Genomic DNA, 25,347 nt, shown 5'->3' with positions numbered 1-25,347 from the left:
GGTATCTTTGCATAGTATGTATAGATTTCTATATCAGGTTTGCTTTTGTACTGTATAATTTTTATCAGGGTAGTTCACCTGCGATGTTGCTTGCTGTGGTATTATTTGTCATATTTTTGTGTTTATGAAAATTTTCTCTGAGATTAAACGGAGGTACAAAAATGATTTAATAAATGTAATATACAATTTGACCAACAAGTCTTGGGAACTCTTTTTTTAAAATATATATATATATATATATAAAGATATTACAACCTGACTGATAGTAATAGTGTAATATACAGACCCTTTCCAAAAAATTAGAATATCATGGAAAAGTTTATTTATTTCCATAATTCCATTCAAAACGTTAAACTTCCATAGATTATAGATTCAGGGCCCACAACTTAAACGATTCCAAGTATTTAGTTGTTTATTTGTACATAATTTGGGCTTCCAGCTCATAAAAAAACAAAAACTGTTTTCGTGGGTTTTATGAGCTGGAAGCCCAAATTATGTACAAATAAACAACTAAATACTTGAAATCGTTTAAGTTGTGGGCCATGAATCTATAATCTATGGAAGTTTAACGTTTTGAATGGAATTATGGAAATAAATAAACTTTTCCATGATATTCTAATTTTTTGGAAAGGGTCTGTATTATATTTGCTCACACTGCAGTTTGAGCTTTTGTAACATTTATGAAAAAGTTGCTTCACCTAAATTGGATTTAGGAGGTTATTCGTGACACAACAGGCACTTGTTTGAACATTGCTTAATTTGTCTGTTCAAATGGCCTAATATGAACTCTCTAAAGCTCTAATAAGTGGAGAGGGTTAAATCATGTCTGGTCTGACACACAGCTAACCCAATGGATGAGTTTAAGCAGGCATCCTAAAGGTCCATGTGCAGTTCGGATGTTAAGGAGTTCTGTTTGCTTTGCAAAAACAGTTGATGAGACTATCAGTGGTGCTGAAGTCCGTCCACTAGATCAAATGCACAAATGAAAAAAACATTATGTAAATGCTGGCATTGAAACTCATTGATAACCCAGAGGTGAAAGCTATGATGTTAGCTGTACTTGGCATTTGATTTTGCCATCCTCATGCAATTTAACATACTGTACATTAAAAATGTCACTCAGGTGAAGTTTTCTAAAAAATAATAATAATAATAATAATCATATCTTTTTTTCAGTTTACATTGTCAAAGACACTCTGAAATTTTCTTGCAAATTGTATTTTGCCAGATGCATCTCTTGTATTCCTGTGAGAGCTGATCCAAATCTGTCTAAAAGGCTTATGCAACATGTAACGATCAAAAGGAGCACTGTGCCTTTAAGATACCCATATTTGGCTTGTATATAATGTTGAGCATTGTTGCTTTTTTATTGGTTGTGCCCAGAGGGTGCAGACATGACCCCGTTCCCATCGCTTTTATGAAAGCACATTTTTAACGCCATATGGACTCCACTTCAGTCTTACTAAGACAGACAGACAGACAGACAGATAGACAGATAGATAGATAGATAGATGATAGATAGATAGATAGATAGATAGATAGATAGATAGATAGATAGATAGATAGATAGATAGATAGATAGATAGATAGATAGATAGATAGATAGATAGATAGATATTTCAAGGCAGTGGACATTGTCATTTCAGGCCAAGTATAAAATAAAGATTGATATGCAGTTATGTAATATGCATCTAGGCAAATAACAATGGCCAAGAAGTTAACTGAAAATCAAAGTTGATGGGTTGCAGATCCAGCAGTATATTTTGAAATCATTCATATAAAAATTTGTTTTATAGCTTCAAGAAATGTACACTTGCTTTTATGAATTTAGCAGATGCTTTTGTCTAAAGCAATTTCAATGAAATTAAGCACATTGATCACAAACAAACAAGTTTACATTGTCAATCTGTGGAGCAACTCCTATTTCCCAAATGTTATACAAATATTGATGAAATTGGCCTTGACAATCACTGACCCTGCAAAAGTAATTCAGCAGCTCTTTATATACTATAATACCTTCCTTTGGTGCAAAAATGTTTAAAATAAATAAATAGACTGCATAAAATCCAAACAAAATGTATGGAAAATATAGTACAGACACAACCTTTCACATTTTTCCCTTCCCCATCAGATCATGTTGCAGGCAGGCTGCAGGCTCTGGATTGGGCACACCTCTACATGATCCCTCCTTCTATTGGCTGGGCGCTTCAGTGGGCCGAATTGGCGGAACGGCTGTGTGACTTCTGATTGGTTCGCTTCTCCGTTTGTCCATGTTGCTTTCTCTCGTGCTGCTGTCTCGGCTGATGTGAGGCCAGCTTTAGGAGCCAATGGAATAAAAGAAATGCTAATTGCGGAGCAGTCCGATATTCCTCCGCCAAAACAGCTTTATCCAAGACCCTTTAGATGTCAGTGGTCAAGTGCAAGTATTTTATATTAACCAGATATATTGAAACACGTTAGAGGCAGTAAGAATTCTAAAATTGAAACTATGTCTTTAATGCTATGTATTGTTAAATATAGTTTAATCACGGTAAAGTCTAATGTTTAAATAACTGACTGAAGACTTATATATGAGCTCCATTGTTTTTTATGACCCTTTTCAGTTGACAGCACTTCATCGCCTTATAAAGTTCAATAAAGGAAAGCCCGATGTATGCCCCTACCGATAATTTATTTTTCTATTTTATTTTTTGTTGGAGTGGACTCTTTTCAATCAAACAGATGAATCGGTTCACAAAAACAGCTATAAACGATTCATTTGCAAAAGGGTCTGAATGAATCTGTCCGAACGGTTCTCGAGTCACTGACTCATTGAACCGATGACATTTTTTAACACATTTTTTTAACTTTTGATCAAAGTATCTTTTTATTATAAATGTATATTTACGTTTTTATTTATATTCACGTTACGTTTAAATTACATTATGTTTTAAATGAGCGAGATCATGACTGCGACAAAGTGAACTGGGACAACTTACATGACAACACTATTATTGCCATTTGAAGCGATAGAAAAGGAATGCTACTAAATTAATTTCAAATGCTATATAGACATTATGTGCTCATAATGGTTTATTTAAACGTTTAACATCATATATCACAACGGGATGTCAGGGACGAAGACATGACGTTATTGTGTCATGACGTCGAATAATAAACCTGTTCTCAGAAATGAACTTCCAAAGAACCGATTAGCAGATATCAATCGGACTTCCTTCTCATCACTGTCTGATATATGAAGCAGATACCCCTTACAAATGCAAATGCTAGTTTTAATAAAATAATAATAATCTTAATCTTAATAAAATATGTATTAATAAAAAGACACTCAATTGTTCCTGAATCATATATTTGTGTAAAAACCTAAGTACTACATGAGCAGCGGAAGAACATGTGGAGATTGGCGAGTGGTGTGCGGTTGCGCGGTAGGCGGGGCTTCCGCTGCTCCTGGTTGATTATGTGCGGCTGACGCTCGGAAATGACCCATGTGTCTGACCTGCACCAATACACGATCACCGGATCGGCTCGTCCAACTCCCGTAGTGCATTTCTTTCAGTCTTTACAGGTTATTCACGACATACCGGCGCGTGTCATCCGATCATGTCTAAAGACACGGAGGCCAACAGCGAGGAGATTATGGAGTCAAAGGTGCTCTGGTACCCGGACTCTAAACGAAACACACAGATGGACCGATTCCGGACTCTAGTGAATCGGGACTTCGGGTTGAATCTGGGTGAGTAGAGCCAGGCTGGGCTAGAATGAAGGCAGACGAGTATTTCAGCTAACAACACACCCCTGTTCTACAGGAAAACAAAACACAGTACTATGGTATAGAGTTAATCTCATTAATAGCTCATCCTGGGATTGTCATGGTTTATATATTTTGGCCACATTTATGCAAAAACAAGTAGGTTAACCATGCTTTCAGATGCAATTTTTGGGCCTCTACATTTTCTCCAGGATCCATTTTGTGTATTTAACTCTTTCAATTGCTTAACAACGGATGTCTGGACACATATTACTGGTCTTTCATACATGCCATTCTACTGCGTGTCAATGCATTGAATGCATAGACATTAAGAGTTGTAAAACCAGTATTTCTGATCAGACATGGAATAGCTCTAACTTGCTGTAAGACCATATGTTTTCACAGTATCATCATGTACATGCATCTCAGCACGTATGACATAATTTTCATCTATGACAAACTGCTTTAACATTTATTCTTTAAAACGAACTACTACTGGATCTATTTGTATGTTACTAGTACTCATATTATACTATAGTATATTTTTTAGTCACTATTCATAAGACAGTTCATACAGTATTCAGATTTTCCTGACATACTAGTACTTACTAATTTGCTACTATGGGATGGACATCTGTGGTTTAGATAGCAACAATACACTTTGATTAGTATTCATAGGCAAATGAAAAATCTTACTAGTAAGATTAAAAATGTTTCAATAAATGTTGCACCCATTAGTACCTCACTGATATAGTAGGTTCAGTACTTGTGTCTTCAACTGATACCAGTTAAACTGGAATTGATATTACATTTTTTAAATATTTGCTAGTAATTAAGAATTACCAATGTAAAAACCCACAACGGTTGACTACTAATCTGAATATTGCATGGACATAGGCTATCCCTTTTAAAGTCTATACCTATTTAAAGGGAACATGCAATATTCAGATTAGTAGTCAATAGTTAATTCTTAAATGATTATATTTTGACCCCTATTTTTTACTTATGTGTTACTAATCAAATAATACTGGACAATTAAAATTTCCAAAATTGATAGAAGTAAATAGTAAAAAATAACAAAACAAAAAGTAGGGGGCCAAATGTAATGATTTAGGAATTGCCCATTGAAAAACCCTCAACAGTTGACCACAAATCTGAATATTGCATGGACCAAGTCCTGATTTCTATCTATTAAATAATGGCATGTATTATGTCTAATGGTACCTTCAATAAATGTCTCTTTTATGTTGAAGCTAACTATAATGACCTGTATCAGTGGTCCGTGGACAGTTATCCGGAGTTCTGGGCGCAGGTTTGGTCATTCTGTGGCATCGCCTGCTCAAAGATGTATGAGGAGGTTGGTTTATTTTTTCAACCTTTTGGCCTTCTTTATATATACAGTATTAATCAACTTTTTCAGATTTAAATATACAGGTATTTAAAAGGTTTCTTGTTGTGTAATTTAGGTTGACAAATATTGTGAACCTTAACTATATTTATTATCTTATTTATGTGGAGGTATACGTGCAATAAATGACATAGATGATGGTCAAATTCATTAGTCACATATGAATCATAGATAAATCCTAACTAGTAAACATTTATGAATTTATTACCATTTAGTACTACGTTTTTTTTTGTTTGTCGTTTCTTTTTGTGTAATGAGTGTTATTTAGGTTGAAAAATATTGTGAACCTTAACTGTATTTATTATCTTATTTATGTGGAGATCTATTGCACGTATATGACATAGATGATGAACAAATTCATTAGTCACATATGAATCATAGATTAATCCTAACTAGAAAATCATTTATGAATTTATTACCATTTAGTACTACTGTCTGACCTACTGCTGAGAATATTTAAAGCTCATACCATATCTCTGGTTGAGAAGGTGTGTTAGGGCTTTTCCGTCTTAGAGAGCTGTAATTTTACTTAAGGAGTGTCATGTGATAACACATAATAAAATAACACAGTCTATATAAGGCTTTCTATCTACAACCTTCTCAACCATTTTATTTTTACTGCATGCTCTCTGTTGATTATTTGCTGACTCAAAGTTTGTTTTATTATTCGATTGTATGACAACATGGATTGCGACAGGTTTGTGTAGTAAAAGGAATAGTTCACTCAAAAAATTATCCCATATTTTACTCGCCTTCAAGCCATCCTTTGTGTATATGATTTTTTTTTTTCTTTCAGCCGAACACAATCGGAGTTATATTAAATAATATCCTGGCTCTTCCCAGCTTTGAAATGGCATTGAATAGTGCCAGAAGCTCCAAAAAGCGCATCCATCCATCATAAAAGTAATCCATACAGCTCCATTAGGTTAATTAATGCCTTCTAAAGGGAAGCAATGTCTTTTGCAAGAAAAATATCCATATTAAAACTTTATAAACTATAATCACTGGTTCACAGCAACGGCCGTACGTTGTGTTAGGAGTAAATTGTGGGATATTTTTTTGGGTGAACTATTCCTTGAAACTAACTAGATTTTTACATTTTCTGAAATTGGGAAGGGTGTGTGTGTGCCTACATCACGATACTAGGGTGGTAGCCAAGATGTTGCAACAAGTTTGCTAAGGTAGTCTTCTCTCAAACCAGTGTTATTAAAACCACTTGTTAAAACCATTTTTTATTCATTGAAATAAAGCTGAAATAAAATAAAATATAAATAAGTAAAAATAAAGCTGAATAGAAATATAAAAAACTAGTAAAAATGCCAAAAGCACTTAATAAAATTACTAAAACAAACATTAAAATGAAAACTGATATTTCAAAATATTAAAGTGCCCCTATTATGGCATTTTTAAAGGTTCCTAATTTAGTTTTGGAGGTCTCCTACAACAGGTTTACATGCATCCAAGGTAACCCCCCCCCCCCCCCCCCCCCCCCCCCCAAAAAAAAAACAACACTTCTATTCTCTAATAATATACATTGCACATCACCTTATTTCTTAAAGAGTCTGAAAATAATTAGTTGAAGATTCAGTCTCTCTAAACTCTTCTTTCTGACTGCTACTCTGCTCTGATTGGTCAGACTGCCCAGGCTGTTGTGATTGGTCTACCGCTTAGCTTGTGTCGTAAACTAAACGCTTATTACCATATCTGAATTTCAGCTCCGGAGGCTTCCTCAGCACTTGATACACAGTGATACGAACAGTAACGATGCTGTCGTTTTTTTTCCCCCGTATCAATTCCAGCGCAAATCCTAATCAAAAGATTTTGAGTCTTCTCAACATGTCAATAACACAAACCAAATTCTCAAATCCTCTTCCAGGCCTCAGCTACGGTATAACTACAGTGTTTTAGGGTGGTTCAAAGTAGACCATAGACTGGCATTATGCAAATTTGTCACATTGTTACATAGGTATGTTCAGGAAGTGAGGCTGGAATTGCTGATGACTCATTTTGGCGGTTCAGAATCAATTCTTTCTTTTAGGAGACAATAACTTCATTTGTTGAGCACTTTGATCTTTAAAACTTTTCAGACATTTTACTTTCACAAACAGCTATATTACACACTGCGTGAAAGGTAATGTTTGAAAAAGCATAATAGGGGGAACTTTAATAAGTATATAAAAATACTAAAATATTACTGTCTCAAAATGACGAATAGTTGCTTGAAGAAAAGAAGAAGAAAAATGTGCTCTATTAAACAGGATGACGTGTGACTCTGCTCACTCTCTGTTTCAGGTGGTTGATGTTTCTAAAAGGATATCGGATGCACCTGAGTGGTTTAAAGGCAGCAGACTGAATTATGCAGAGAACCTTCTCAAACACAAAGACCAGGACAAAGTGGCTCTCTATGCTGCAAGTATGAAAACTAATCTCTGAGCTACCCAAGTTTATTACAATGCATAATCGGCATTCTGTGGCCAAACTGTTTTATTTATTTATTTTTTTACACAAACTATGATTGTCCCTGGGAAGCACATTTTCTGCACTTTGCTAGTTTCATGTCTCCCGTATCACGCTTGGTCTTCTCGCATCTCAAATGAATATTTCATATCCAGTTATAAACTTAAACTACTGTTCAATGTTCAAAAGTTTGGGTCAGTAATATTTTTTTAATGGATGCTTTTTCCCCCAGCAAGGATACAGTAAAACATAAGTGACAGTAAAGACATTTATGATGTTACAAAATATTTCTATCAGGGTCCTTAAAGAGTCTTAAAAGTCTTTTCAGGTTTTTAGTGATCAAATTTAAGGCCATAAAAAGTCTTAAATATTTTAGTTGGTATAAGAAGTCTTAATTATCATTTCAAGAGGTCTTAAATTTTGGGGAAGGAAAAACAGGAGTCGCAATATGTCTAAATGTGATTATTAAACTTCAAAAGGCAATGATTTATTTAAATAAATGTGAGCACTGCACGTTTCAAAGCAAGTACGTGATGCTTTTGTGCATTCTTCAGGCTCATGGTTTCAGAGCAGTTCACAATCAATGAATACTGCTGATTTATGCCAAGCGAATGGAGATTGCTAATGATGCACTATTGTTTTAAATAACCACAACTGCTTTGTATACAGGGTTTACCAGAGTAATGGTTATATTTCTGCTGTTCCATAAGTGCCAGCTACTGTCAGAGAGCGAATTGTAATAATTTAAAAATCACTCGTCCCTTTTCTTAAAAAGGTTTCTCATTTTATACAACTTTTTGTTTTTGTCAAAACCTGTTTTTGAACTCTGAATTTGTTCTTAGGTCTTAAAAAGGTCTTAAAAATCCTTAAATTAGATAAAAAATATATAAAAAAAAGATACCCTGCAAGATACCCGATATCCGATACCCTGTTCTATTTTAAATAAATGTTGTTTGTGTGAACTTTCTATTCATCAAAGGATCCTGAATTTTTTTATTATAAAAGATTCCAAAAAAAAAAATTAAGCAGCACAACTGTTTTCAACATTGATAATAATAAGAAATCCAAATCAGCATATCATAATGATTTCTGAAGGATCATGTGACACTGAAGACTGGAGTAATGATGCTGAAAATTCAGCTTTGTATTACAGGAATAAATTGCATTTTAAATTTATTAAAATAGAAAACAGTTATTTTAAGTTCTTTTAATATTTCACAATATTACTCTATTTTTACTGTATTTTGATCAAATAAATGCAGCCATTGCTGAGCAAAAGAGACTTCTTTAAAAAAAGAAGAAAAGTTTAAATCCTGCCAACCCCAACGCTTTTGAACAGTAGTGTAGTGTACTGTAATGCTGAATAAGCACAGTAAGCTGCTGACTATTGCAAAATACACCTTTTTAGGTTGATCCCGATCCTTCAGTTTTGGTTTATTACTGTCCCTTAGTTGGTGAATGCAGTGATGAAAATCTGAAGCTTCATTATGCTGAGGGTTTTATAAAGTAACTGAATATATGTCTATACTATTTATTTACTTTCAATAAAAATTTCAGTTCTGCATTATTTGCAGCTGTGAATATTATATTCAGTAGTTTCATTGAATGACTTGGTCACCTGGGCATCACCACTGAAGTCACAATGACATAATCAGATTCAGTAGACCTGAATGCGGTGGCGGTAATTCAGGTGATATAAAAACTGATGACCGTGACTCACTCCACGCTCTCAAACTGCACCCTCAAGCAATAATATTTATCTAAGACCTACAACAACTTGTGACGTTGACCGTAAACCCTGGTTGACAATGCAGCTTTTTGTTTTTTTTTGTTAAACAGTTCATTACACATTTTATTAACTATATCTCCATGACCAGATGCCACACAAATATCTCCTGATTCAAAACTCTGTATCTCTGCTGATCTCCTTGAGCCATTGTCCGTTTGACCTTATACACAAATGGCTGCTTTAAAATAGCAACAGCACTGTGTGCATGTGTGTTTTTGTGTGTTTTATCTTTATTGATAGAATCTGTCATTGCAGACCTCTGGCTAATGTAACACTAAATGAATTATGCTGTCTGTAATTTGATTTGTGGTTTTAGTGTCCATGTAGGGGCGCGGGGCGGGGTGCGCATAGTTGTGCTTTTATATTGTGATTGATGTCCTGATGCGGCCCAGGATTGAGCGGATGTAATTACCAAAGTGGCATCTATCAGAAGTGTACCTGCGTCATTGGTTTGTCTTCGTGAAACGGGGGGGATAATTTACCTGAAAGGATTCTGATTGAATTTAACACTTTGGCTGCATCCAAAATCGCCTACTCTTTTAAGTAGGTACTTATTTTGAATAATTTCATGGCCGCGTGAAATGTAGTATGAATGAAATTCGGACGAACTACATTCGCCATGTTGTCATTATCATGTGACCTACCAGTGTCATTGGCATTCATAAATCCTCTCTTGTGGCCTCATGGGATAGTAAAGTGTCCATTGTATGCACACTGCAGAAGTAGTGGCTGGAAGTAGTCAGTCATCCAGGTACTTTTTGCCTACTATTTTATGAGTACTGTAAATTCGAACATACTTCTCTTGTCAGATAATGTTTTTCACCTACTATATAGTAAAGTATGGAATTTCGGATCCAGACATTATTTCAATTGATTTACTGATTACACACAGTAATGGAAAAAATGAACGGGTTGACTGCGATATATCAGTTACACCACAGTCACGGATGGCAAAGAATTCTCTCGCTGCTCATTAAAGTTAGTGTGTTGATATTTACTGATAATGTAAGCTTAATGTTGATTTATTAATGATAATAATAAACAACAATCATTTTACATACAGTACCGGTCAAAGGTTTGAGGTGTCTGTAAGATATTTTTTTGTTATTGTTGTTGAAAGAAAATAGTACTTTTATTCATCAAGGATGCATTCAATTGATCAACAGTGTCAGTAACACGTATAATGTTACAAAATATTTCTATTTCAAATAAAAGCTGTTCTTTTGAACTTCCTATTCATCATAGAATCCAGAAAAAGAGAGAGTTTTTTTTTGTTTTTTTTTTACAGAATTTTTAAGCAGCACAATGGTTTGCAACATTGATAATAATAAAGCATCAAATCAACTTATTAGAATGATTTCTGAAGGATCATGTGACTCTGAAAGGTAATGTCTGCTGAAATTCAGCTTTGTCATCACTGGAATAAATTAAATGTATTTAATTTAACGGTTTAATATAATATATAAAATATTACGGTTATTTTAAATTGTAATAATACTTCACAATATTACTGTATTTTTGATCAAATAAATGCAGCCTTTGTGAGCAAAAGAGACTTCTTCAAAAACATTTAAAAAATCTTACTGACCCTAACATTTTAAATGATAGTGTTTATTATTATTATTATTATTAAAAAAAATTGTTTTGTTTTTCGCTGTCATGTCTTTTTGGCATGATTGAGATTTGTTTCTTAAAGTGATTTTTGTGTGTATGTAGCTGAGGCGAATGAGGAGATCGTCAAGGTGACTTTCGGAGAGCTGAGGCGTGATGTCGCTCTCTTCGCTGCCGCCATGAGGAAGATGGGCATCAAAACTGGAGACAGGGTCGTAGGTGAGTGTCACCTCCTTTTCTCTTTCATTGTGTCTCTGTATTTGTGTTGTGCTTTCTCAGTCACCCATTTGACAGTAGTGGGATGAGGAAATACAAGCCAATACTTGGCCAAATACAAGCAAATCTAACACACTGTTTTATATTGCATCAGGCTTGGGCGCTCTAACCTGTTTTTCCTGCCCTCTTTCTTTGCTTATTCTTTCTGTCCTCGTTTGTCTTTATAAGTGTTCCAACTTTGGGAGCCAGACAGTCGCTCCTAAAATCACAAACTCCCCTTTTCTGTCTCAGATTTGGGGTTCAGCCAGGGCCATTCATGGCTATTGATTGGAGAATAAGTGTAGTGCAGTTATACCGTGGCAGGGGTAATTAGTCTTTTCAGATTTAAAACTTAAGTGCATTCAGACATTTCCAAGCTGAAGCTGGAGGTTGGTCAGAAGCTCAGATGCCCGAGTCGTCTCTGCCCTCCACTGTGACCGCGTGTGTGAGTAATGGTGTCTTTATGTGGGTGATGTGAGAGGGGGAAAAATAGATTGTGTAATCGCTGATGTCATTCTGGGTTCATTATCTGCAGTGCTGGTCATTGGCTGTAAATGGGAGGAGGCCATTTCAGTGATTTACACACATAGATTTATTCATACAAGTCCCTATAGAGTAATAGATTTTTTACAGTTGTACTCCAAAGAGACAATCAAGATTGTTTCATGAGTCACATGACATACAGATACATTATGCTGTTCTTTGGAGATGATTTGAAAATCCACAGAAGGCTAAATCTGATAAAATGGAGACAATTCAGGAAAAGTAAAAGTATCATGAACTATAAACTAGATGTGTATAAAGATGTCACTAAAGTGTATAAATGACTTGTTTTTCTAAAGTAACGCTGTCCAACAGCGACACCCTTAGGTAAAGTTACAGTGGGACACCGCGTCTCTCTTGCCTCCCCTGAGCCCATTGACTTTTAACAGACCCCCTAAAGCGTGTGCTGGGTTTGATGAGGGGTAATTGAGAATGAATGTGAGAGGAGGCAATGCCTCCGTGATATGATTGGAATTTATTGGATTGTGCAATAAATCCCACCTTTTGTTTTCGTGCGCGTGCGCATATCGGTCTGAATGAACAACATTATGGCGTTAATGGGAAGACTAATTAAAAAGTAAACAAACGATGCAGACACTTGGATATCACCGCTTTGGCACGTAAAAAATTCAAACTTGAAATGGCCTGAAAACATGACAAAGTAGCCTACATCTTTGTGCCTGTGACCAGTGTTTACCACGGTTGATGACTGATGATCCAAAAATAAGTTGACTATTAAAAAGAACAACTGACATGCACATATACATGGGTTGGACAGTGAAATTGAAACACTGGCCAATATAGTGTTGGAGGTTTCATACCTATATATGTTTTGGCCTGGTGGCCAATCTTCACTGATTTTACATTCAATAAGTAAGAGCAGAGTGTGAAGGTTGAATTAGCAGAGCAATAGCACTGCTGTACATAAAGCTGTACACAGCCGTACAGCGCGTCTCGCTGGCTCATCTGTGACCAGGACAGCAAGTCTTTGTGATCGAGAGCTATGGTATCCAGGGTGATGTCGGCACACCACCACGTAGGACAAACCGCATTAAGCAGGAGTAACTGTCGAAGCAAGAGGAAGCTGTCGTCTGAAAGGGATGTCAAGGTACCAATTCTGATTGTATCCAAAAATCATAAAACCACAGCTGCCCAGCTCACTGCGGATTTAAATGTGCACCAGCTGCACCTCTCTCCTGTTTCCACCAAAACTGTTTGTCGTGAGCTTCACAGAGTCAATATTCATGATCTGGCTGCTATAGCCGAACCTTTGGTCACTCGTCCCAATGCCAAATGCCGGTTTCAGTGGTGCCAACAGTGCAAATATTGGGCTGTGGACAACTTGAAACATATAATATTCTCTGAGTCCTCCTTCACTCTTTCCCACATCACATCAACATCAGTGATGTTTGGGCTGCAACATCATGGCATTCCCTACTGTGCTTGATGGGTGCAATTTCACTGCCAAGGACAACTGAACCATTCTGGAGGACCACGTGCACCCAATGGACCATGGTTCAGACATTGTACCCTGAAGTTTATGCTGTGTATCAGCATGATAATGCACCAATACACACAGCAAGACTTCTGACAGAATGGTTTGATGAACATGAAAGTAAGTTGAACATCTCCCATGGCCTGCACATGGCCTAAATATTTATATACACACAAACACAAACTTCCCTTAGCAGGACAATAAAGTGCATTCAGTTCAATACAGTTTGTCTGTAATCATGATAATTATTATTATTAGCTATATTTAAAAACAGAAGTGGTAATGACAGTTTAGGAAAGGGTATGTGTGTGTGTGTTTACTGTTTTTATAAGTACGTCTACGTGGATGCAAACATAACTGTGTGTTCATAGAGGTGTGTCTTTTCTGAGCAAGTGTGTGTTGTATGAAGTAAAAGAGTAGAAGTTTACAAAGGCTGAGTATATTGATCCTGTTAGGGTGTGCGGTTCTGTGTGTTCATGTGTAAAGTGTGTTTCTCTCAACTAAAATGTCCTTGTCTGTTCCTTGATTTACAGCGTGTGTGTGTGTGTATGAGTAGGAGTGAATAAATGGCCACTTTGCTGATGAGGCCTGGCCTTATTGCCACAGTATCATTTAGCTAATGGACACTGTTTCTATTCTGTATCTTTCTATCTTTGCTCTCTCTATTTTGTTCAATACACAATATAATTTGCGTTTAAACCAAGTATTTTGGGAAGGTGATTTCTTATCAAAGTAAAAAATTAATATATATAGTTAATTTAATTGTAACATTTATGTGTCTTTGCTTCAGCTATATTTTAAATGTATAATTCAAGCTATTTTCTTATCTTTTTTTTCTTCCAGTAAATCTTGATTATAACCTAGCCAAGCAACCCAAACTGTTTCTGCTAAACTTTACTCCTTTCGGCTCCAGATTGGATGCTCAACTTAAATATTATTGCCTCCACGAGTCACTTTGGTCAAGTATATTGAAAGTGTATTGAAATATACTTCCTTTTTTAGTAAAACTGCGACTGTATGTAAGCGTTACTTTTTAGGTGCTGTATTTATCATTTTCCCCCTTGTGTAATATTTTCAGTTATCATCTCTTTTGCCAGTAAAAGCACAGTATTTCTGAAGATCATTTAATATATTGTGCTTGCTGAGTGCTCGCTAAATTAACTTGCATCTCTTAAGAGTTATTCTTGCACAATTCAGGTGATGCATTGCTGTTTCTAATGTAATTTTGTCTGATATATTCTCACTCTCTTTACCTCAGGATATCTGCCCAATGGGATTCATGCTGTTGAGGCCATGCTCGCTACAGCAAGTATAGGTGCCATCTGGAGTTCAACCTCTCCAGATTTTGGTGTCAATGTAAGAGCTTTACATACATAGTGGTTGTATAGTGTACTATACTACTACTACTACTACTACTACTACTACTATCGTAAACTACTACTTTAATTGTATGAAGTATGCAGTTAGTGTGTAGAAACAACTTAATTTTTTCTGTGAGCTCTGGATCATCAGAACATCTAACATACTATACAGGCTAGATCAGGTCAGAAAGGTATTTCACTTTCACAGTGATGTTCAGAAAGTATGAAATTATAATGCTGACAGATTTCAAACACACATGCATGGCCACTTTATTTATTTTTTATGTACACACTGTTCTAAAGTTTGGGGTTGGTAAGATAAAAAAAAAAAATCTCTTATGCTCACTAAGGCTGCATTTATTTGATTAAAATACAGTTAAAACAGTCATATTGTGAAAATATTATTTATGAAATAAAATACCAGTTTTCTATTTTAATATGTATTATTCATTCATTTATTCCTGTGAGGGCAAAGTTGAATTTTCAGTGTTGCATGATCCTTCACAAATGATTCTAATATGCTGATTTGCTGCTCAAGAAACATTTATTATTAGTATCAATGTTGAAACCAATTGTGCTACTTAATATTTTGGTGGAAAGCGTTATACTTTTTTCAGGATTTGTATGATGAATAGAAAGTTCAAAAGAACAACATTTATTTGAAATGGATCTCTTTTTGTAACATTATAAATGTCTTTACTGTCAATTTATTGCATCCTTGCTGAATGAAAGAGTTAATTTATACTCCTACTGGCCCTACACTTTTGAACAGTTGCAAAGTATTTCATACAGCAAATCATTTGGCTGACCTTCAGCTTCAGTCACTGAAATTTAAAGTGCCAAGTTGATCATTTTAATAAATAATAAATAGAGAAATTAAATGCTCTCAATGAACACTGATGTATCTAGTCAGTGGCAAGGAGAAATCCTTTTCGTCTGTCTGCGGTTACCTGATGTAGGAACCTCAGATTTGGATTTCGGCAGAAAGAATGCCTCCATTTTCCCTCGGCTGCCAGGCATTGCTGTACCACGCTGACCCGGCATTCAAATGCCCACATGCCTTCGTACTTACACTGGTGCAGTTGTTGTCATGAGCTACCAGTGTCTTGTAGTCATTTCTGTTAAATGCACTCTATTTATCCCACAAGCGAAAGTGATAAAATATAAATAGTTACATTGAATTGGCCATATTATTGCAACATGTCGGCTCCCGCGTACAAAAAAGTAGGCCATCTAACCATCAATTCTCACTGTCTTCAAATGTGTGTGTTGACCTGTGAGCTATGTCAAACACTCTGTCAGACATGCACACACTTTTCCTCTCGCTCCTGCCACTCTGTGTCTCTCTCACATACACTCTCCTATGAGGAGATTAAAGTAAGTCTAAATCCCTCCCTGGGCTGTGGCTATTCCATTAATAGGACTGCCTTTAGCAGCTAAAGCAACATAGATTCTCCATTGCTTAATGACTAAAATGAACTCTGTACATACACTGCTGCCCCCTGTGGTTAAGATGGGGTACTATATCACATTGCTGCATTGGTTATATACTACTGTTCAAATGTTTGGGGTCAGTAAGATTTAAAAAATGTTTTTGAAAGAAGTCTCTTATGCTCACAAAACGTTTCTTATTATTATCTGCGTGTGAATTTTTTTCACGATTCTTTTGTAAATAGAAAGTTTAAAAGAACAGCATTGATTTGAAAATCTTTTGTAACAATGCAAAAGTCTTTACTGTCACTTTTGATCAATTGAATGCATCCTTGCTAAATAAACATACTATTTTGTTAAGAAAAAAAATCTTACTGACCCCAAATGTTTTTGAACAGTAGTGACTATATAGTGTATATAGCATATTATTTTTTGTGATATATATTGAGTATATTAATATATAAAGTAAAAAAAACAAATACAGCCTATTGTGTGTATGTATCTTTACTCCTGTGTTGTCTTTCATGTCTCTCTTTTCCTCTTCAGGGAGTGCTAGACAGAATTTCTCAGATCCAGCCCAAGTTGCTATTCTCAGTAGCAGCTGTTGTGTATAACGGCAAGCAGCACGACCATATGGAGAAACTCCAGAACGTTGTTAAAGGTATAAAGCACACATTTCAGCTCACGCACAGCTAGGTTTTTCCCATCATGTCGTCTTGTTGATATGTTTGCATTTCATGGAGCCTCATATAATTGTCCCCCCATCAACTCTCTCAGGTCTCCCTGACCTGAAGAAGGTTGTGGTCATTCCATACGTTCGCTCTCGACAAGAAACAGACCTCTCTAAGATTCCCAACAGGTATGTGCATCTATGTGTGCTAACAAAAGTTCAATTCACTTGACAAAATGTGTTCATTTGTAATGTCTCAACATCATCAAACATAGATTGAGTCATGCAATGATTAGGAGTTTCAGGTATAATGTACTTGTATTAATAAATATGTATGTAGTATAAATATGTAGTATAAATGACTAAGCTTTCCTACATGCGTACACTACTGTTCAAACGTCAGTGAGTTTTTTTTTGTTTTGTTTTTTTAAAGGAAATCAATACTTTTAATCAGCAAGAATGCATTTCATTGATCGAAAGTTAAGACATTATATAATGGTACAAAAGAAAACTTTCTATTCATCAAAGAATCCTGAAAAGATGTATCAGTTTTGACAAAAATATTAAGCAGCACAACTGTTTTCAGTATTGATAATAATAAGAGATATTATTCCATAGCACCAAATCAGCATATTAGAATGATTTCTGTAGGATCATGTGACACTGAAGACTGGAGGAATGATGCTGAAAATTCAGCTTTGCCATCATAAGAATTCATTTATTCTTATGATGGCAAAGCTGAATTTTCAGCATTTTAAAATAAATTAAAACAGAAGCCGGTCATTTTAAATAATAATATTTCACAATATTACTGTTTTTATGATCAAACAAATGCAGCCATTTTACCAACCCCAATCTTTTGAACAGTAGTGTACATTTGTATATAATACATTGGTGCATTATAAAATGAATTATTAAATAATTCATAATATCTGTATAATCTGTCAAGCCTAATATTTGTTTATATATTTATAATTTATATTTATATATGTTTATTTATTATAATGTATAATGTAATGGCATTATAACTGCTACTTCAAATTCACACATTGATATGGAATCTTAATTAAGAAGCCTGAAGTCAGTTTTTCAGGTAACTTTTGGGTGTTTGGAACATAGCTCTAGTGTCTGAATCACTTGTGTTGTGGAATTCCTCACTTATAAATCACTGTGTCTAAATCAATAAATGTCAAATGTTTGTTAGCCCTTGTTAAACTGAAGACTAGATCAATTCCAAATTTCTCTATGAAGTTCCATATGGTATATGGGTTTTATATTGTCTGGTTAGGATAGAGTCAGTCCTGAATCTCTGTCTCCTTTTACTGTTTTTTTTTTCCAGTGTGTTCCTGGAGGACTTTTTGGCCATGGGTAAAGAAGGGGATCAGGACCCTCAGCTGGAGTTTGAGCAGCTGCCCTTCTCTCATCCTCTCTTCATCATGTACTCCTCTGGCACCACAGGAGCTCCCAAGTGCATGGTGCACTCTGCTGGGGTGAGTGTGTGTTGTGCAGAGTCCAAATGATATATTGTGCACTGTGCAATGCCCACTTGAGGCATCCATTTTCAGATTAATTTTGAAGCACCGATGCCCCGAACATGACGTATAAAGAAAGAAAATACAGATGGTAGCATTTGTTTTGCAGGTATACAAATATCAACAGCTGAATTATCAATTTACCAGGTAAAAACTTTGGTTGGGGCAGTGTTGTTATTGTTAACTAAAACTATTAAAACTCATTATCATTAATTAAAAAAATCTGAAATAAAATAAATTAAATATAAATGTTTGTTTTTTTATACTATAAAAATGTCAAGCATATAACAGAATTACTAAAACAAAATATAAAAATAAAAGCTAATTTTATAAATTAATAAATACTATATTATTATTATTATTATACAAATAAACTAAAATAACACTGATTTGGGGGGACGAAATTTATTGCATCAATAGCCGCTTTTCCACTGTCAGGCCAGTGCGAGCCAGGGCTAACAACATCCCGGTCGGGGCCAATAGCCTCGGACCTCAAACACCGGGGCAAAAATCAAGTTGCGCTCCCACTGTCGGACCAGAAAAGGCGCAGCGCTACCCTAAAACACACCTCCATAGGACGACGCCACACAACCTCACCATTTCACCAGCTGAATGAAATCTAGCTAGATCGCAAAATGAGCATGACTGAAACGAACTTAAGATTCCAGCATCGATATTTGACCAATGTTTTAGAGGAAAAAAATGTTACAGTGACAGCAATTTATTAATTTGTGTAAGGAGTGCATATCAATCATGCTGAATCAAACTGGTATTTACCGTTTCACATAAAAAGAGAACACATACCTATTCGATTGCACCTGCTTCCATTTATTTGCAAACACAGGAATGCACAAAACAACTCCATTTAGGCTTTTATAAGTCCAAAGGCTTAGAAAAATACTGATAAAATATGTTTACGTCACATTTATTTGAAAGAGTTAGCATTTCTATTCATTTTCCACAAAATGATGCGATCTGAGGAGGTTTGAGCGATCTCTCCCGTCTCACTATGCCTTCGGTCAGAGCAACAGAGGGAGCTCACAGAAAACATAAAGTTATGAGTTATACGAGTTAACCAGAGTTCATGTTTTTTAATGATGTGCTGTATATGCGTATGCTTTAGTCTGGTATCAACAAAGGCACAGGGAAGAGACAGATGAAACATGAAACCAAATAAATACACAATTATAATCATATGATATAAGGGAACGCAGAGCTTCTTGGTGGTACGCAACACATTTGCAAGAGAACGTAAAAGCATTGAAAAATATTTTTTTCCTCCCATCCCATAATTTTTAATCACCATGTCCCTTTAAGGGCTCCGTGACCCTTCCACTTGGTCTGCTTCTTAAACTACTGCATCATTTCTCTTGGTTGTGATTTCTGTGCATTAATGCCAACATCACATTAAAAACAAGAGTTAAAAAAACACTTCCTTCCTAAAGCATGTTGGTCATCAAGAGCAAAATCTGTTGAATCAGCAACATAGCCCACTAGATGGCAATAAGAGACCATTTTAAAACCTCTACGACACTATAAGCCAGATGGGATGAGCAATTATGTGCACCATTCCCATCCGTTCTGAATGCATTTCCTGTACAATCCCAACATTAGGGACACAGCAGCCCAGATGGATGTAAATCAACCTTGGTTCCTGTACACATTCCCCCAAATACACAGGTTCCACAGAAACTTCATCTGAAAAGCAGTGCTTGAGCTCTTATTTTGTTTTGTGCTTTTTTTTTTTCATGTTTTCACAGCTTTTCCCTTCAGCGTTTGTGTCTGACGCCTCTCTTGCGTTAGAAAATTAGAGCGTTGTGTGTATGAAAACACACAATCATACACGTGTACACATGCAGCCGTATCTTTTGCTCTTCTAGATCTATGGGTGATCAATATTCAGTTGTTTTTATGAAAACAGTGCTTGTGTTGGGTTATGGCAGTTAGAAAATGAATGAACACGCTCATAATTAATGCTTTCAGGTTAGGCGCATACTACAGGGTTTGTGATGTTTTGTTTTAGTTTTTTTCCTCCTCTTTTTTTAAATCCATGCAGTGTCGCTGATCCTTTAATTTGGTAATTAGGTCGTTACCCTTCCAGGAGAACGTGACATCCAGAAAAACAAACACAATCCTCAACTAATGTTTTTGTGATGCCTCCTCTAATATTACAGATTTTTCTTAGCCATTTTTCCACCAACCTGTCTCAAGGTGATTTTTAGTGAATGTATGAAGTCATTTCCCCTCAGATTCACACAGATGTCCTAGCAGAGTAACCACAGGTGTGGTTCATCATGTTAACTATGAACATGTTCAACGCCCAGTTACCAGTCTGACCCTTTTGTTCTCCATTCCCCAGGGCACTCTCATCCAACATCTTAAAGAACACATTCTCCATGGCAACATGACCTACAATGATGTCATCATATATTACACTACGGTATGTATCTGCGACCTTAGATGCTGTAACTACACCGTCATGGGGGAAAACGGTATCTTTCTCCAATGACGTCCATTCAAAAGTAGCAAAAAATGTAGTAAAAAAAGTATTCTAAATTGAATACTTTTTTGCAAACTACATATACACTTACAAAAAGAATGAGGTCAGTAAGATTCTTTTTATGATTTTTTTTTATGACAGTTTATATGATCAAAAATATGGTAAAACAGTAATAATCTTTCACAATATTACAATTTAAAATAACTGTTTTCTATTTCAATACTTTTTATAGTGCATTTAATTTCTGTGAATTTTCAGTGCCATTTCTCCAGTAATATCATTCTAATTTGCTGATTTGGCTCGAAAGAAACATTTAATATTTTTGTGGAAACTCTGATACTTTTTTCAGGATTCTTTGATGAAAAGAAAGTTTACAAAAAACAGCATTTGTTTAAAATTCTTTACTGTTGCTTTTAATCAATTGAATGTGTCCTTGCTAATTAAATATACTATGTGTAGATGTATGTATATGTGTGTATTATTATATTAATACACTTATATCGTATTGTGAGTTCAGTATTGTGATATGTATCGAATCATGACATGAGGGTATCGTTACACCCCTAAAATATATATACACTGCTCAAAAAAATAAAGGGAACACTTAAACAACACAATGTAACTCCAAGTCAATCACACTTCTGTGAAATCAAACTGTCCACTTAGGAAGCAACACTGATTGACAATCAATTTCACATGCTGTTGTGCAAATGGAATAGACAACAGGTGGAAATTATAGGCAATTAGCAAGACACCCCCAATAAAGGAGTGGTTCTGCAGGTGGTGACCACAGACCACTTCTCAGTTCCTATGCTTCCTGGCTGATGTTTTGGTCACTTTTGAATGCTGGCGGTGCTTTCACTCTAGTGGTAGCATGAGACGGAGTCTACAACCCACACAAGTGGCTCAGGTAGTGCAGCTCATCCAGGATGGCACATCAATGCGAGCTGTGGCAAGAAGGTTTGCTGTGTCTGTCAGTGTAGTGTCCAGAGCATGGAGGCGCTACCAGGAGACAGGCCAGTACATCAGGAGACGTGGAGGAGGCCGTAGGAGGGCAACAACCCAGCGGCAGGACCGCTACCTCCGCCTTTGTGCAAGGAGGAGTAGGAGGAACACTGCCAGAGCCCTGCAAAATGACCTCCAGCAGGCCACAAATGTGCATGTGTCTGCTCAAACGGTCAGAAACAGACTCCATGAGGGTGGTATGAGGGCCCGACTTCCACAGGTGGGGGTTGTGCTTACAGCCCAACACCGTGCAGGACGTTTGGCATTTGCCAGAGAACACCAAGATTGGCAAATTCGCCACTGGCGCCCTGTGCTCTTCACAGATGAAAGCAGGTTCACACTGAGCACGTGACAGAGTCTGGAGACGCCGTGGAGAATGTTCTGCTGCCTGCAACATCCTCCAGCATGACCGGTTTGGCGGTGGGTCAGTAATGGTGTGGTGTGGCATTTCTTTGGGGGGCCGCACAGCCCTCTGTGCTCGCCAGAGGTAGCCTGACTGCCATTAGGTACCGAGATGAGATCCTCAGACCCCTTGTGAGACCATATGCTGGTGCGGTTGGCCCTGGGTTCCTCCTAATGCAAGACAGTGCTAGACCTCATGTGGCTGGAGTGTGTCAGCAGTTCCTGCAAGAGGAAGGCATTGATGCTATGGACTGGCCCGCCCGTTCCCCAGACCTGAATCCAATTGAGCACATCTGGGACATTATGTCTCGCTCCATCCACCAACGCCACGTTGCACCACAGACTGTCCAGGAGTTGGCGGATACTTTAGTCCAGGTCTGGGAGGAGATCCCTCAGGAGACCATCCGCCACCTCATAAGGAGCATACCCAGGCGTTGTAGGGAGGTCATACAGGCACGTGGAGGCCACACACACTACTGAGCCTCATTTTGACTTGTTTTAAGGACATTACATCAAAGTTAGATCAGCCTGTAGTGTGGTTTTCCACTTTAATTTTGAGTGTGACTCCAAATCCAGACCTCCATGGGTTGATAAATTTGATTTCCATTGATAATTTTTGTGTGATTTTTGTTGTCAGCACATTCAACTATGTAAAGAAAAAAGTATTTAATAAGATTATTTCATTCATTCAGATCTAGGATGTGTTATTTTAGTGTTCCCTTTATTTTTTGGAGCAGTATATATATATATATATATATATATATATATATATATATATATATATATATATATATATATATATATATATATATATATATATATATATATATATATATATATATATATATATATATATATTATAAAGTTATAATTTCTATCTTTCTTACTGACCCCAAAATGTTTAATATTATTTTGTGCCACCCACAGCCTTGGTTATTACAGTGAAAAAAGTAATCTCAGAGGCAGAGAACATTATTACATTACATTACATTTTACATTCTTTAGAATAACGAACTTATGAATCGTACACAGGAACAGGGACATTTGTTAATAAATCAGGTTAACATCATACTCCATGATGTCTTTGTAAGGAAAATGTATTTTCTTTCCTGTGTGTCTTTTGTTTGCAAAATGAAGGTACACATCATTTCGAATTTTTAGTTAGTCCAGTGTGATATTCAGAGTAATATTTGAATTGCAATGGACCATTTTGAACACTGTTTGTTAAACCTTGTGGAGTAGTTATATTTATCTACAGAAACCTGGTCAAATACGAAACAGAAATTCTCTGACCCAATCTAAAAGCAGGTCTCTCTTTTTTTTATGTGCAGACGGGCTGGATGATGTGGAACTGGCTTATGTCCTCTTTAGCCGTTGGGGCTTCTGTGGTCCTGTACGACGGCTCTCCTCTTATTCCCAGTGCCAATGTGCTCTGGGACCTCGTAGACCGTTTGGGGTAAGTTAGTGTGTGTGTGTGTGTGTGTGTGTGTGTGTGTGTGTGTGTAAGAGACACTCTAATGAAGGTGTCACAGTCAGGAGCTTCAGTCTGTCTTTTTCTTCATGCTCGTGCTGTAATTGGCCGAGGTGTGGCAGCGCTTATCACTAGCATCTGCTCTGGCCTTTGTGTAAATGCCACCACATCACCACGGCAACCTGATTTAAAGAGACCGGTCTAATTGGCCACCTCTAATGTGGCATCGAGTTCCTTTCAGAGTTTACCTGTTATTGATCAGAAAGGATCGAAGTGCAACAGACACTGGAGTTTCTTTGGATCACTGTGCGTGCGTGTGTGCGCGTGTATGTGTGTGCGCACGTGCGCGTGTGCGTGTGTTCATTTTCAGTCTCTCTTGGCTGCTGGTGAAAGCTTCTATTCTTAACTTTCATTGTCTCGCCTTTTCCCAAGAGCAAGAAAATAGAGAGATTTTTTTTGCAGCAGCAGCTTTTGGGAAAGCCAAAACATGCACACATTTTCATTACTCACCAGACCCATGTGTGCTGCTTGAATTACTTCAGAGACATTCATTTTAAATATTTTAATTAGGCCTGTCAATTGATTAAAATTTTTAATACAAGATTTTTTAATGAAATTAATACTTTTATTCAGCAAGGAAGTGACACTGTAGACAATTATGTTTTAAAAAAAAGTACATTTATTATGTTGCAATTCAAAATAAAATAAAATAAAATAAATGCTGCTCTTTTATACTTATAAAAAATGTCTACCATAGTTTTCACAAAAATATTAATATAAATGTTTTCAACATTGAGAATAAGAAATGTTTCTTGATCACCAAATCATCATATTAGAATGATTTCTGAAGGATCATGTGACACTGAAGACTGGAGTAATGATGCTGAAAATTCAGCTTTGCCATCACAGGAAAAAAATACATTTTAAAAAAACTGGTATTTAATTTTTTTTATTATATTTCAAATATTACTGTTTACTGTATTTTTAAACAATAAAAAAAAAAAAAATGAATTTAAATAAATGCAGCCTTGGTGATTAGAGGAAACTTCTTACAGACTTTTAAACGAAAGTGTACATGATTTAATGAAATTTACTGCAAAAAGTTGCGGTTAGTGAAGTCAGTCTGAATGTTCATGGATGACGCATTCTCACATTCACTCTGTACTATTTTTTTTTTTTAAGTGTTGGTCTGTGTACATTTTTATCTTTGGCCATTTCTCACCTTTAAAAGCATGTCGCAAAGCCCCCGCGTTCAGTTCCATGCAGTTGCACTCTGTCTTACTGTTCTGAATGCAACAATGCGTCCTGCGTGATCTGATTCTGTGTTTTTGGTAAATGTGATTTGACGAGGCGTGTTGCCTGTAGTAGCAGCTGAGCTTCAAGCTTGAATTGCTTTAATCATAGGAATATGTCTTAAAGGGCACCTATTATGCAAAATTCACTTTTACATGGTGTTTGAACATAAATGTGTGTTGGCAGTGTGTGAGCAAAACCACCCTAGAATGATAAAAATCCACCCAGTGGTTTTTTTACAATCTTAATAAATCATAAGCACTGTCTCAGAATGAGCTGTTCTCAGATTCGGCGCAATGTGACGTAGAATTGCGCAGGCCCCTCCCACGACTCCTTGATTGACACTTCAGTTTGAGCATAGACCCGCCCTGAGTGA

The 25,347-nt window shown here is 36.3% G+C and overlaps 2 protein-coding genes across 3 annotated transcripts in view; both read left to right on the top strand.

Moving 5' to 3' along the window:
- Window positions 1-198, top strand: part of bri3bp (bri3 binding protein) — a 4,790-nt gene extending 4,592 nt beyond the window's left edge. For both annotated transcript variants that reach the window (XM_084113466.1, XM_084113465.1), the window contains one exon: window positions 1-198. This exon is cut by the window's left edge. The gene's annotated coding sequence lies outside the window, so the exon portion shown is untranslated.
- Window positions 199-3,440: 3,242 nt separating this feature from the next.
- The window catches only part of aacs (acetoacetyl-CoA synthetase), a 41,823-nt gene continuing 19,916 nt past the window's right edge, over window positions 3,441-25,347 (top strand). The window contains exons 1-10 of the mRNA XM_084113553.1: window positions 3,441-3,733; window positions 5,002-5,105; window positions 7,449-7,569; window positions 11,119-11,232; window positions 14,565-14,662; window positions 16,645-16,759; window positions 16,876-16,957; window positions 18,108-18,258; window positions 20,660-20,740; window positions 23,539-23,663. Of these exons, the coding sequence (XP_083969679.1) occupies window positions 3,601-3,733; window positions 5,002-5,105; window positions 7,449-7,569; window positions 11,119-11,232; window positions 14,565-14,662; window positions 16,645-16,759; window positions 16,876-16,957; window positions 18,108-18,258; window positions 20,660-20,740; window positions 23,539-23,663 (1,124 nt within the window). The 5' untranslated portion in view covers window positions 3,441-3,600. The remainder of the gene's footprint in view (window positions 3,734-5,001; window positions 5,106-7,448; window positions 7,570-11,118; window positions 11,233-14,564; window positions 14,663-16,644; window positions 16,760-16,875; window positions 16,958-18,107; window positions 18,259-20,659; window positions 20,741-23,538; window positions 23,664-25,347) is intronic.

This window comes from Abramis brama (genome assembly GCF_963993115.1).
Source record: "Abramis brama genome assembly, chromosome: 5".
In the NCBI taxonomy this organism is placed as follows: Eukaryota; Metazoa; Chordata; class Actinopteri; order Cypriniformes; family Leuciscidae; genus Abramis; species Abramis brama.
This window is presented reverse-complemented; position numbering and strand designations above follow the sequence as displayed.